The sequence below is a fragment of the Sturnus vulgaris genome, chromosome 9, assembly GCF_052056855.1.
Source record: "Sturnus vulgaris isolate bStuVul1 chromosome 9, bStuVul1.hap1, whole genome shotgun sequence".
Lineage (NCBI taxonomy): Eukaryota > Metazoa > Chordata > Aves > Passeriformes > Sturnidae > Sturnus > Sturnus vulgaris.
The window spans coordinates 10,961,938-10,976,580 of NC_142251.1; the positions used below are offsets into that span (position 1 = coordinate 10,961,938).

At 50.8% G+C, this 14,643-nt stretch overlaps 1 protein-coding gene across 18 annotated transcripts in view; it reads right to left on the reverse strand.

The window, feature by feature from the left end:
• Window positions 1-2,815: 2,815 nt before the first annotated feature.
• The window catches only part of PTPRF (protein tyrosine phosphatase receptor type F), a 375,185-nt gene continuing 363,357 nt past the window's right edge, over window positions 2,816-14,643 (reverse strand). For all 18 annotated transcript variants that reach the window (XM_088169800.1, XM_088169793.1, XM_088169799.1 and 15 more), the window contains 9 exons: window positions 13,114-13,233; window positions 11,917-12,071; window positions 10,333-10,618; window positions 8,541-8,719; window positions 5,979-6,105; window positions 5,637-5,762; window positions 4,881-5,035; window positions 4,630-4,765; window positions 2,816-4,494 (listed from right to left, as the gene is read on the reverse strand). In XM_088169800.1, the coding sequence (XP_088025926.1) occupies window positions 4,426-4,494; window positions 4,630-4,765; window positions 4,881-5,035; window positions 5,637-5,762; window positions 5,979-6,105; window positions 8,541-8,719; window positions 10,333-10,618; window positions 11,917-12,071; window positions 13,114-13,233 (1,353 nt within the window). In that variant the 3' untranslated portion in view covers window positions 2,816-4,425. The remainder of the gene's footprint in view (window positions 4,495-4,629; window positions 4,766-4,880; window positions 5,036-5,636; window positions 5,763-5,978; window positions 6,106-8,540; window positions 8,720-10,332; window positions 10,619-11,916; window positions 12,072-13,113; window positions 13,234-14,643) is intronic.

Genomic DNA, 14,643 nt, shown 5'->3' on the forward strand with positions numbered 1-14,643 from the left:
ATTCCTGCCCTCAGAAATGAACCAGGTCAAACAGGAAAAAAGAGAGAGAAAAAAAGAAGTCACTCTTAACTAGGAAATGTTACAAATGAAAATGGTAATGTTGCTGAGGACAAGAAATTGAAGGACTGTGGGGGAAGGAGTTGCCAAGCTACTGTGCAAAGTCTGCTTAGATTTTTTAAGTGTTACAGCTATTTCTTTTTCCTTATTTAACAACTGTTTTGCCTTTAAAAAACAAAATTTAAAGCAATGGAATCCCAAAGGGATAGTGCTTGGTCAGGATGCTTTTGGAGTAGCTGATCTTTAAAGGTCCCTTCTAACCTAAACCGTTTATGATCCTGTGAGTTAACATCACTAGGAGGCAAGCTAAGCTTGGGCGGTGCCTGCACAGCTCTTGCTACAAGCATCAGTGGTATGAATAAAAATATGAAAATAGAAAGAGCAGAAGGGCACCTCAGTGCCTAGAAATTCACCTTTGACTAGCTGCCATTTAGCTGCCGTCCCACCTGCCAAACTGTGGTTTTACAGAGCTGCTTATCTGAGGGTGCACTGGAGCTACCTGGTATAACTAAGGAATGGAAATTTTTCATCAGGGAAAAAAAAAAAAAAACAACCAAAAAAAACCCCGACAGCAGTAATAGCCTAGCTCCATTGCTCAGTGCAAATAAAGTTGGTCTGTTTGAGACTCCAAACAGAAGTTGTTTAAGTGTCACAGCACTGTCTCCAGACCATTCCCTTCAGATCTGGAGCACAGCGTGGTACTGATACCAGAGGGAGGGAAAAGTCTCAAGCTGATACCAAAGAAAATGAGGCCAAAAAAAACCAAAACAGCCAGCTGCGGTAAATCCTTTCTAGCCAGGAAATGCTGAGCAGTGCAGCCCAGGAATGTCAGTACCAAGCCCTGGGAGGAAGCAGGGTGGCTCTGCCTGGAGTGTGGCACAAACTGTGGTACTGACTCAGAGGTCAGATCAGGTTGGCATTGCTGTTTATCCACTATGCACCATGGGTTTTTTTGTTCCCCTTTTATTTTGTGAGATATACAGAAATAATGGGAAATAAATGTTGAAAGAATAAGTGCTTTTAAAATTACATGAGTCCATTCCCTTTGGAGCTGTGTTGGCTTTGTGTGAGCAGGCCAGAGGAGTGGAGAAAAGGAGGTGGAGAAAAGCTGTCATCAGCAGCTGTTTTTGCTGCTCTCTGACCTCTGGGAACCTGTCCCCTTGCCAGGGTGGCACGTCCTCACACTTTGTGCACTGAGCCTTTCCTGGCCTGTGAGGTCAACACGAGGCTTTGGCCATGTGGCTACCAGCAATAACCTCGTCACAGAGACCTGGGCTCACTCGTGTTATTCTTTGTGCATTCCATGCTAAGGTTTTTCACTTTTTCTCTGCCTCTTCCTGCTTCTACTCAGTTCATAGACAAGGCCACAGGTGGGGAAGGAAGTGCACAGTGTTCCTGGACAAGGAGAAAGAAGGTCCATCCATGTATGCGTATCTGTAAGCGCTCTGGCAACTTTTGGTGAGAATCTCTGCATTTAAGGCTGTACATGGACTAAAGCTCCTAAAGCTTTGTGCTGTTCGCGTGGCAGTGCCTGGTGAGTGTTCAGTGAGTGGCAGAAGCATTATCACCACCTGTATTCTGGCAGCACAGCCCAAGCACTGTTGCTGAAGCACAGGCAGGTGCTCACTGCTCATCTCCCAGCTGGCTGGCTGCCCACAGTGTGCGTGATGCCCTTCCTCCCCAGACACACTCGTGTGTGAGCAGGTGTTCACTTGGCTGTGCTGCTCTGCCATCCTGGGCCCTGACTGCAATGACAAACATCCCAGTGCCAGCAACGCTAGCATGTGCCCACACACACACCTGCACATGTGTGCTGCCCTCACAAGGGCAGGAGCTTGCTTTGTCCTTGCATTTTCATCCTCAGGGAGGCTGCTCAGCACCTCCTCAAGGCCACTGTGTAGTGAAGCAGTGTAGTAAGAATGAGCCAGGCAAGGGGAAAACATTTCTCTATCTGGCACTTACCCAGAAACCAGTCTGGCCTGGCAGGGAACAATGTGTGTGACTGAGCTCAGCAGTCACTAAGGAATCACAATGGTGCCCATAGCCAGGGAAAAGCTCATCAGTCTGCCAGGCACTCCCACCCATCGTGGACATGGTGGCCAGAGCAGATTTGGCTCCCTTGGGAAGGATGGAAATGCCATAGGGCCCTGTTCCACGTGGTTCTGTCCCTTGCACTGGCTTTCCTCTCACACATTTGTTCTGTGTGCAGGTGCCACTCTGTCCAGGAGCCAACACTTCATGCTTTGCAGTTCACATATGGGCAGGACTGGACTGGGCTGGGCTGTCCACACAGAGCAGACAGGGCTGCCAGCCTGGGCAGGGCTTTCACACCTGAACAAACTCGGGTGCTGCTCTGCAGTCAGGGGCCAGGTGATGGCTTTACTGCTGAGCACTAACTTTGCATACATGACTGTTCTCAGTGCTACAGAACAGCGTTACTGCAGTGTCTCAGGATCCTGAGACCAAAGCCGTCACCACGGACCCCTCTCTTCCCTGCAAGTCCAGCCAGTCAGTGCGCTCCCGTACAGCTGCAGGTAGGAGGAGGTGAGCACACACATGCACAAAGGGAATTCTCATTGAAGGTTTCCAAGCTCCCTGCAGCCACAGGGTCCCTGCTGCAGAAATTGCGGTGCACTCATGGCTGGGATATATATACCTGTGGGAAAGAACTTACCTGCCACAAGCTGAGGAGTGTGCCCACTGCCAAAGGATTCTATGGCCTCTGCTTATTGCAGAAGAAACAGACAGGAAAGCCAGCTTGTATGAAACCCAATTATTCAAATTTATTAACATCAAGAATTATGCAATGATGCTGTAGATTTTTTTTATTAACAAATAGAAAACAGACTGTATACAACAGTGACCCCTACAGCACTATGCATCCACAAGGTAAAAATGAATGTGTCCTCCAACATTACTCCAACCCTGGATTGCTGATTTCAACGTAGCTTGGATTCTTAACATTCGGAATACATGTGATAATACAATTAGATACCCTTCCACCACCTTTATTCATAACTCAATGCACTCGAAAGAGGGCTGCTCACTCCCCATCTTTAGTGCAAGCGTGATATAATAAGGAGTATTAATATATAGTACCATTAAATTAAGTCCAGTAGTCTTGCCACATTGGTTCATTAGAACATCCTGAAGTAGCGGAAAGTACAATATTCTAGTGACTCTTAACATTTGTAGGATAGCAGAAATTATAGATACACCCAACCTCTGAACCCATGTATACTCCCCTCCCCTTCCCTGCAGTACCCTGCTTCCAAAGAGAGCTGGGGTCCAGCTCTGCTGTGGGTTGGCTGGGCTTGTGCTCCTTGCCTTTGTCAATGCTCTGACGCACTCCACTGGTGAGAGGTGACAGGATGGTGCTTGCACGCACAGAACCGTGGGATTAACACAAAGGGCCATGTCTTGCTCTGTCCATCCCCTCCCTGAGGAACTGTGGGACCCCCTCGCTACTCCTGCCCCCTTTCCAGCAAGACACACAAAAAGAGGTTCCAATGCCTGGAGCCCGGGATTTCGGGTCTCTCACAAACAATGCGACGACAACTCACGTCATATCAGGATCTGCCAATACACACGGTCACTGGATTGGTTGAACACGTATTGTAATAGGACTGAATGGTTTCCAGCTGACAAAGGGACGCTTCTCCGGCGACCCCACATGCCCTCCCAAACCCAAACCTACTAAGGAAATAATGGGGGGGGGAGAAGACTAAAAAAATAATTGGTAGCTTAGGTCCAGTTCCATGAAATTTCATATTCTACAGAGGATTAAAAAGCCTATGGGGAATGGAGATGGGCAGGAACCACAAGCCAGCTGCTGCGAATTACCAAGGAAGCTGCACTAAAATGGGCAGAACCAGCAGTGACTGGGCTGAAATAAACACAGGGCAGTAAAAAAATGTAAAAGCAAAAGGAAATTATAAAAACAAAACCCAACTCCCAAAGGTTTGGTGGGTCCAGTTCTGCTTGGGCAAAACATTAAGACTTGCAAAAAATAAAAAATAAAGAGAGGAGATTATAAAAACCACTAGTAACTATTTTACATGTTTAAAAAAAAGATCCCATTCCACCCACCTAAAGCTTCGCTGTGAAATGCAGTCGGCATGAGAGAGGGTGAGAGATGCACATGAGCAGAAATTCAGCCAGAGACTGGAAATGCTTTTGGAGTCGGATTCCCTCATTTGGCGCTGGGGCTATGTTCCTAAATGCCGTGGTCAAAACTGGTTGGCGTGGAGGTCTGCTGCCTGGGCAGTACCTCCACCTGTACAGAAGGACTGAGGAATGGGCGGCTCTGGCTCAGAGGGACCCGTCTCCACTCCTAGACATCCCCACCGCGACTGGAGAAAAGCACTGTTACGTTGCATAGTGGTCAAAGCTGCCAAGGTACTCCAATGCGGCTCTGTAGCACAGCTGGTACTGGTCCTGCAAGGCAGCAACAAGGGAAACATGAGCAGTGGGGATACAAGGACAGTGGGCTGTAAAGTCCAACATCCAGAGACATCAGGCCCCTCCCTTCTCCCACATATGTCTGCTGCCATGCACAGGAGGGGAGCTCACCTCTGTCTGCACCATGGCCGGCCGCTGCGTCCGCAAGGTCTTCACCATCTGGAACATGTCCACCACGCCCTCATAGCGCATCCTCTCCAGCACAATGCTGAGTGTGATGAACACGCCAGTGCGCCCAACCCCAGCACTGCACAGGGGGCAAGGGGAGACATTGTGAGTCCTGCCAACCCCAGAAAGGCTCTGCAGAGCTCCTAGGAGTGGTGCAAGCCACTCCTGAAGCACAGGGACCTGTGCTCACTTACCTGCAGTGCACTGTGATGGGCCCATCCTGCCCGAACTGCTCCTTGGTCTTATGCACCTGCCCAATGAAGTCAATGAAACCCTCTCCTGTCTTTGGCACTCCCTGCTCAGGCCAGTCTGTGAACTGGAACTGGCGGATGGTCCGTGACTGGCCGTCCTGCAGGAAGAGGAGTGTTAGATGTGAACGGTCAGTGTGGGCCTGATCTTACTCCTCTCAGCGCTGCTGCTCCGACCTGCTCTCAGACCCCCTGAACCAGGCCAGGTGAGAAGGTGCACAGGCCACGGATGAGCCAGGCAGATCTGCTGCATGACTGGGACCTGTCTCTGTTCTCCCATGTTCATCCCAAGGTAGCTGAGCTGAGCAGGGCTTTGGGCCCCTACAGGTCCATTGGGTCAGTGCCTGGGGCCCAGCTCCACCCTAGGACCATGTTTACTGTAACACAAGGGTCCTGTGCCTGGTCAGATGCTGCACACACATACTCCAGGTGCAGGGGGAACTGTGTTAAATGCCTGCCCAAGTCAGCACCACAGGCAAGGCCTGGTGCTGACAGGGATCCCTGAGCTACTCAGGAGGCTGACACAGCTGGCAGGGCAGGAACCTTTGGAGAGAGGAGCAGTAGGTGATGGGCAGCAGCTCTTCTTGCCTGCAGTGCAAGGCAGAATTTGCTTTCCCTTTTCTCCAGGAGCTCCCTTGACTGGCCTGGGTAGGGCAAAGACATGAGAAGCAGAGAAGCTGAATGGCCAGCAGATGCACTCACCCTGGCATCCGTCACCTTGAACTCCCGGAGGATGTACTGTGGCATGTTGTACTCTGCCATGGGGTCCACCACGAAGTATTGGTACCGGGCAGAACGCTCTGCAGGCCAGTACTGATGGCACTTCTCCTATTGATGAGGAGTAGGGCACGACATTAGCACTGGCATTAGCTGCTCCTCCCTCCCGCTCCCTGGGTACCTATGTGGTTGTGGGGCCACAGGGTCAGCCACCAGACAGTGGGGGGCTCGCCTAGAGCAAATGGTGCCAAACACTCACTGCAGTGAGCCAAAAGCTCCAGAGACAGCAGTCCCATAGCCCCCTTCTCCCCACAGCACAACTCGTACCCGGCCCATCTCACGCAGCTTTGTCAACATCACCACAATGGTGGAGTTGTGCTCCCAGAGCATCCGCCAGAAATCCTCTGTGGTCTCGGCCAGTGGTCCCTGTGTGGCGATGTAGGCCTTCTGATGCCTGTGACAAACATAACAGTGCTCAGAGCAGCTCCTCAAGAGATGGGCAGCAGCTGCTCCTAGGGGCTGGTGGGCTGTGTAAGCTGGAGGCAGGGCCCCACGATACCAGGGAGCAAAGCTGACAATCCAGCTGTAGGAACCAGGTCTCTAGGATGAGCCATGGGCTCTGGGAGAGAGATGAGCCTATCCAGCACTTGTCTTCTAAGTGCTCCCCACAGACACAGTGAGCAGAACACGGAGGATCCAGAAAAGCTCTTATTCCTTGCTGGGGTGACGGCATCTCCAGCCCAGCCTCTTGCTGCTGCTTGTCTCCAGTGCTGCTGTTGCACTGAGAGCCCTCTTGGCACCCAGGCCCCCAGTACAGGCTGCCAGCATCAGGGCTGGAAGGAGAGACTGTGCTTGGGGATGATCCCCAAGCACCCCTGTGTTCCTGTACTTTTACTGTCTGCAGTACCCACCATCCCTGCCATTGCATGGGAAAACACAGAGCAGCTGAACCAGGTCACCTGGATTACACACTCCAGACAATGAGGGCAGTGTGGAAACCATGAATACAGTTTTGTCTACTTTTCTAAAGCTTCTGAATTTGTTCTTGGTTTCATTGCCAACCAGAGCACCTCTCCTAATTTTCCGTGTGACCTGCCCCAGATTGGCCCTCACCCTGAAGAAAGCCCTCTTGGTGCTTTGGACTCAGCTCTGGCATGCTGGTACCGTGGCTCTCTGAGCTCCCAGCCTGGCACAGGAGAGTCTGGGCTGGCTCCACCACTGAGGGGCGCTGGAGCCCGCGGGACCAGGGCCGGCTTCTTCCGTCCTGCCTTCCTCCCTCCGTTTCGCCTTCATCCCTCTACTGGTGCTATTTTTAATGGTGCTAAAATTAATGAACGTGCTGCAGGGCACCTGTAACAAGCAGGATTCAGACAGGGCCTGCTTCAAGGTGGATTTATAACACATCGTAAAATAACAGGAATGGGGATGCAGAACCAAGTGAAAAAGCTAATAAAGATGCAGCATAAAGGATATTTGCAGGACCTTGGGCCAATGATTTCTTTAGATAACTAGAAGAATGCTGGTTCGAAGGAAGGGATGGGAAGAGATAACAGAACTTGGGTATGGGGTAAGTAGCACGTGAAATGTTATCATCTGCTGTGCTGGCAGCACTCTCCTTCCTCTGTAGCATCACCAAGAGGCAAAGCCAGCGTTGTTCTCCATCAGCTCTGGAGCCAGGGCAGTGGCTGCAGTCCATCTGTCAGACTCAGGCTGCAGCCAGGCAGCCGCCTTAATGACTGGTGGTGGACAGCTCTGTGCCACACAGGCAGGAGGGAGTGGAGGCTCCCTCTGCTCTGTGACAACTTCTCTACAGCCCTTTCATCCTTCCCCATTACTCTGTCCTACCCTGAGGGAGCCTGGCTTGCTGTGGTTTTCCTGTGTTAGGATGCTCCCAGGTTGCTCCCCTTTGGCTCCTTGTCCACTCCTGCCTCCTTCTCCCTGGGAACTCTTGCTGGGCTTGGCTGCTGGAGCAGTGACAAGGCCCAGAGCTGCTGGCCCGGCTGCACCCACATCTGTTCCCTTTGGCAGTGCCTTTTGCTTCTGGGAGGTTACCAGTCTAAAAAAGGTAGCCAAGCTGGAAGGGACATGTGCCACAACTATTACTGCATCCCCCACTCCAGCACTGATGATGGTGTACATGAGGGATGACCCTACTGTGATGGTGCACAGAGAGATGACAGGAACAGGCCTTTTATGTGCATTACTGTGATTTGGTTTGGATTATTGTCTAGGAGTTGGTTGGGAAGGGGATGTGGTCACTGGGCTGTTCTTATCTCCAGGCATTTAGCATCTGAGAATGAGATGTCAGCAGACAGATACATAAAAATTAAGCATTACTGCCCCACTAGATCATAGTTTGTGCTTTCTAAACTGTATTCTGAAGAGAGGAACCTGGTGATGGGCTTCCCAATGGCCAGCACTAGCCCTGGCTGAGGATCCAGACTCCTCCCAAAATCAAGACATGAAACAAGCCTTGAGCTGCTGCCTGGACCAGCCACTCAGTGGAAGCACACTTCTAACTCTAGTTGCTACAGTGGGGAGGCAGATTTGAGTTAGATATTGCAGATATAAAACACAAGCCAAGGGATGCCTACCAGAATATCCCATAAAACCTCCCCAGGAGCCAACACAGCCTGCCACTCCAGCCATGTGGGCATCTGTCTACAGCAACACAAGCCAGCCTGGCAGCGCTCACTCACAGGCAGTCTTCACATATTGTAACTACACACATTGCAGTGTCTGAGAAAATGGAAATAGATAAAATGTAACAAAGTGGTCCCCGGCCCACCTCAGGCAGTCAGGATCAGTCCTCAGGAAAGAGAGGACAGCTCTGCCTGGGTTCCCAAGCAGGCAGGACAAGCTGGCACATTCAGCCAAGGTAATCCTTACCTGTAGCCATCTATGAAGCTGGCATTGATGTAGTCAGAGCCCTCGACGCCCCGGATGGGCTGCAGGCAGACTCTCGTCAGCTCATACGGCATGATGTTCACGAGGCGGTTCTTGAATTTGTTGCAGGGGAGGTTGGCACTGATGAAACGTGAGGTATGTGCTTTAGAATTGGCCAGCAGCTGAAAAAGGAGGAGACACATCAGATCCCTGATGGGGATGCAGCAGTCTAGGGGCAGAATCAGGACCCTGGCAGCAGTCATGTAGTGGAGTGGAGACCCACAGCAGCTCTTTGACACACTCAGAGCCATGAAGTTTTATACCTTGCTGAGCCAGGGATGTACACTTGGTGGTGGCAGGGAAGCAAAGCTTTTCCTCTTCCAACAATGTCTTTCTATTTACTTCTCACCCCAGAAGAACCCAAGAAAATGTGAGAATTGTGACAGTTTTAGGTAAAGAATATCTATTTTGGACTACTGTGAGACATTTTAGGGCTCTCTTTGAGTCCCATAAACTGGAGTCATGGTAAATGTGTTACTCAGATCTGCTGGCAGATTCAAACAGAAGTCACTCTTCCCACCGCCAGCTTTTTTTTTTTGTTTGTTTTCCTCTCCCAAAAGACTGCCTCCAGCATCTCCAGAACCACTCTATGAGTGGCAGCTGGATCTCAGCAGAGGCTCTCTGCAGAGGGAAAGGGTTCCTCTCTGAGGAGCAGTGCAGCCATGTGAGGCCCTCCCATATCCTGCTCCCCAAGGTTTCACATGCAGTGGATGCTGCCAGGGCACAGAGAGGTGCAATTTCATTACTGTTCTCAAGAGACCCCTGGAGAAATGAAAGGAAAATAAAATTTTGTCTTTCTCACAACAGAATTTCTTGAGTTAAGCACAATTCTGTGGCTCTCCTGAGGAGTTTCTCAGGGCAGGTGTCACCATGACACACTCAGGCAGCATGTTTTACTGTCCTAACCCCAGGATACCAGCAGCTCTGATAACCACAGGACAGAGCTTCACAACTATTCCCAGTTTACATGGAAAGTCAATATTTTGCCTTCTCTGCTCCTTTGTCACTTGGAGGGAATCCCCAGGGTGAAGCTGTACTGCTGCAGTTCATTTCACAGCCTGCATGGTCTGCTGCCTCCCTGCGTGAGCTATATTCACCTGCAAGAGTTCACTGGACTAATGCACCTCATCTGAGAATATGGGCACTTAACAGAGCTCATTTCTAGCTCCAAGGCTGTAATAAATATCTGCAGTTGGCGTACACAGATACAGGCAGAAAAATGTGGGCTTGGCTTCTTAAAAATGGTGTGCCTTAAAACACTGCCTTCACCAATTCTAGACAGTGAGGCTTGGTGTTGAGATGGTTAAAAGATTACAGAGCTCAACATTGAAGAAATGAGACCAGAAATGTCTCACATATTTAAATTGGAGCTGTTTCCAGACAAGTTGTTCACAGTAACATCAATTATCACTAACATGATCTGCATCTGATTTCAGATGCAGCTCCTGCCGCATAGTGAACCTAGAGCAGAATGTGCTGCTGGGAACTGCACATCCATCTGCCTTTTATATCCTCCCCAGAAGCTGCCAATCCAGGGGGGACTGTGGCTGACACAAGCTTTACAATTCAAATGTATTTTAAATCACTGCCTACCTGCTTTAGAAACACACAAAAGAATAACTGTCTGTAATGATCCATAGCCCACCGCTCCCAACCTCTGGATGAGTGGCCCATGGAGTGTTTTGGGCAGAGAGAGGGCACTAGAGAAGTGGGCTGCTGAGGCTCTGCCACCAACCTTGAATTCCAGCTCCATTGAAGTAACGCTCTCGCCTGGTGGCACCTGGGTCAGTTTCTGGATGTGGGCGAAGAGGTTGCGTGCAGGCACCTCGGTATTGCCACAGGTGGCGGCCTCCAGCAAGGCCTCATGGATGAAGATGTACTGGTCTTCTGTCTGCACCATGTAGTTGCGCTGGGAGCGCATGCATGTCACGTGGCCGTAGATGTCCACGGTCTTCTCGTGCTTCATCCGCTCCAGCATGGCATCGATGACAATGAAACAGCCGGTTCGGCCCACGCCAGCACTGCAGGAACAAAGCGCACGGTCTGAGATGACACAGTCTCTTACAGATGTCACATGAGCTCTAACAGTGCTTAAGAGATCACCCAGACTTAGGGCGCACAAAAGGGGAGTAAAGGCTGCTCCCTATGAGCAGAGCTCCAAACAAGAACTGACAGGAGGAGCGAGGGAGAATCATTGGAGAATGTGAGGCTCCTCAGCCTTTCTGCTGTCCCCTTTCACTGCTGGAGTGGAAGGGACATGGTGTCACCCTGCTGATCCCTGTGGTGGCTGGCAGCCCCTCCACAAAGGAAGGAGAAATATGTTTAGATGGTAGGAAGAGTGACAGCGCATGTGTGTGTGAAGTCAGAAGACATGAAGAGCAGGCTGGGCCCTAACACCAGTGAAGTCTGTAATTTCCAGCCTGCTTGTCCCCTAACCTAGGTCACTGTTTCCTCACCCATAACATGAGCACAGGCAGCCTGAGAGGAGAAGCAGGTCATACACGAGGTCATGCTGAGGTCATGCACGACTGTGCTGAGCCCTTCACTCAAGCACCAAATCCCTCTCCACAACTGTTGGAAGGGCAGTAGAGCAAACCTCTCACTTCTCAAAGCTACTCACTTCGAGATCACCTTGAAAACAACAGATACACTGTTGTGACATGCAAACACAGACAGAGATAGGGAGCTAGGCATTTCCTCATTTATGGTTCAAGTCATATCCTTAACAGGGCTTTAATACAGCTTGTTTGTGTGTTAATTATACTCCACTACCATCTGAAACAGAGCATGAAAGAAGAGCATTAAGCACTGCTGGTAAGGCGTATGCTGGAACAGCTATGATGGAGTGGTTTGTTCAGTAACAGGCCCCTTTTGGCTGGTACAAATAAATCTTGGCTGGGTAAGATGCTGAGCCTTAGTAGACTAATATTTTGCTTTAAGAGCTGCCTTTCTACCCTGTGAAAGAGTGCTGCTGTAAATACTGTACATGAATGTTTGTAGAGGTTGCTGCATGTATTTCCGTCAGTGATATGCCTCTGAAGGTACCACCCACTTAGGCTGGGCACAGATAATTTAATTTTTAAATGGCATTTGCAGTTTTGCAGGAGAATGTGTTTTCTGAGGCTTTCCATATAGCAGTGCTGTTTAATCTAATACAGCAGCAGCAATAGAAATGCCACCACTGCCAGGCCTGTTCTGCTGCCAGCCCAAGCATGCAGTGCAGGTTATGCTACCATGCAACCTTTCCCACAAGAAGGGGAGACTCCACTTTCAGACAGGTTAAAGCTCCTGCAGCCAGAAGGCAAACACACAGTCCTACCTGCAATGCACAACCATGGGCCCAGCATCTGTTGGGTTACAGGCCTTGACCCGTCGCAGGAAAGCAAGGATTGGGGTGGGGTATTCTGGGACTCCGTGATCAGGCCAAGCCATGAACTGGAACTGTCGGAGCTCTGTCTTCTCATTGGAGCCATTCTGTTGAAGACAAAGAGCAGTTGTTTTGCATGAGAACAGTCTCATCCCAGTGCAGGAACTTGCTGATGGGGCTACAACAACAGGCATGGAAAGCTCTGCGTGACAATGCATGTACTGGGCTTTCACCAGTGAAAATTTGGAGGAAAAATGCAGGTTTATTGCAAAGCTCCTATACATACAGATGCTCTGCAGAAAGGCAGTTTTACAGACACTGCAGTAGTGGAGCAGACTGCAAGGAAGGTGAAAGACTTCTCTGCACAGCACAGGTATATTATCTGCATACTCACTGCACGTTCAGGGAAAACTGGCACTGGGCATGGAAGGGCTACAGCAGCCAGTTCCCTCCCTGCTCCTCTGCATCATGGTGTCCCTGGGCTGAGTGATCAGCCTGTGTCTGCAGACTGCCCTGCTCTTCTCTGGGCTTGGCTGAGTGATCTATGCAGCAAGCAGTAGGATTGGCTGAATGATTGCTAGGGCCTTGGTGGGACATCATTGTGTCCCCCCTAAATACTGGGCTCCTGGCCCAGGCTCAGTCACACAAAGAAGCAGCTTGCTGCAAAGCCTGTCAGCATTGACATGCTGCTGCTGGCACAGCCCCCAGGGATTTCCAAACACTAATGAGGGATGCAGCAGGCAGGAGAGAAGGGTTTGTACTCACGTCAGAAATTGCCCCTCCATTTGCATTATTAGTGACAGGAGTGATAAAAATTCACTGCTTCCCATGTTGTCCCTCTAATGGGAGGCCAGCTGCTACCTGTACACTTACCAGCGGCAAGAACAGCCCTGCTCTGGGGCCTATCACAGAAAGCACACAGAAGAGCTTCAAGTATCCTGGCCAAAGTCCAGTGGTGGCCAGATGCACAACTTGCAGCTGATCTCTTACTGTAGCCCATCTGTGAAGCATGGCTCAGGTGGGGACTGGCCACATACTTGGCCAAGCCAGGTACAACCAGTGGCCACTGCCTGTGGGCCATGGAACACCCTCAGCATTGGGAAGCATCTCTGCAATAGTGAAGCAGCACCAGCCCAGCCAGTCCCATACCTTGCACAGCGCGAAGGTGCGGACGGTGTAGGTCGCCAGCTCGACTGTATCCTGCAGGGTCACCTGGATCATCCCATAGGTCTCCGTACCCCGGCTCGGCCAGTACTGGTCACACTTTACCTGCAGGGAGGTGAGGAGAATGGGTCAGTGATTGGCTGCTGGCTGGGGCATCTGGGATGAGGAACAGGGCTCTGCCCTTCAAAGGGTAAAGACAGAAATGAGTTATTGTGCGGGGGGCCTCTAAATCCAGATCTCCTTCTCCCAGAGTGTTCCAATCCCCAGCAAAACGGCAGCACTCCCTGGAAACCTTTCCATAAGACTCAAAATCACAAGAATATTCTGAACTAGAGGGACCCAAAAGGATTATCAAGTCCATCTCTCAAGTGAATGGCCCGTATGAGAACTGAACCCACAGTCTCAGTGTTATTAGCACTCTGACCAACTAAGCTGATCTCAATGAATGGCTACTCATTGAAAAGGGGGATTTTCTTTTTCCCCTGGAGCCATTGGTGGAAGTGGTGAAGGGGACCAGGCCACCAGACAGAGCAGCAAGAGCAGCATTAGATACCAAGACAGCGAGCAGCAGTTTCTAGCAGTGATTTGTGCCTGCTGTAGTTCTTCTCTGCCTCCTGTTTGGTGAGATGGGCATCTCTGGGGCTTTGCTTGAACCACCCCCTGCCTGAGCTCCACATAGATGAAGAGCAGCTGTGGGTCGATGGGAGAAGAGCTAGTAGAGCAGGGAAGAGGAAATGGTGGTGTCTGTGGACACAGCTCTACTCAAAGGGCAGCTGAAGTGAATGAGATGCAGCCTGTATCCTCACCAGCTTCCAGCTATGCCAGCCTGGCGTCCTTGATCCACGGTCTGCTGCTCTGTGGCAGGACAGAGCTGAGTCCAGCACAGTACACAGAAACACAACAAGAGGCACTACCTTTCCTGTAACATCCGTAGTCCCCAGGATGCACCTGTTCATCCCAGGATGAACTCAGGCAGCAAACCACCCTGGAGACAGATGGGACACAGCCCATGCCAGGGCTCCAGCCTGGATGTTGTATCCATCCTCTCTGCACTGCTGTGCATTGACCATCACTAAGTGACACCAACCTGCCCCTGTGGCAGGTGGCACATCTCTGAAAATCTACATCTCCCAGGTCATTCAAAATGGCTCTACAAGGAACAGATGCCAACTCAGAGACAGACGCATCTTGTTCTCCCTCTGCAAGAAGACACAGACTGGACAAACCATCCCTTCAGCCCCTTCCTGCAGGCAGCACAGTCCCATCATGAAAACACTGCTGCTCCCTAGTAACTTCCTGCCCTGCATCATCCTTATCACCCCCTACCAGCTCTGCAGCCAGAATGCTTTGAGCTACTGGTCGCAGCTCTTGCTGCATCCCACTTGGCAGACAGCCAAACACATCCCCAGAGACCCATCCCTCTGCCCCCTTCACCTCCCTGCACATCCCTTCCCGCTCACATGCTGCTGCTCTTCTCCTCCTCTTCACAGCTCAGTGTTTGCAATCTACTCCTCC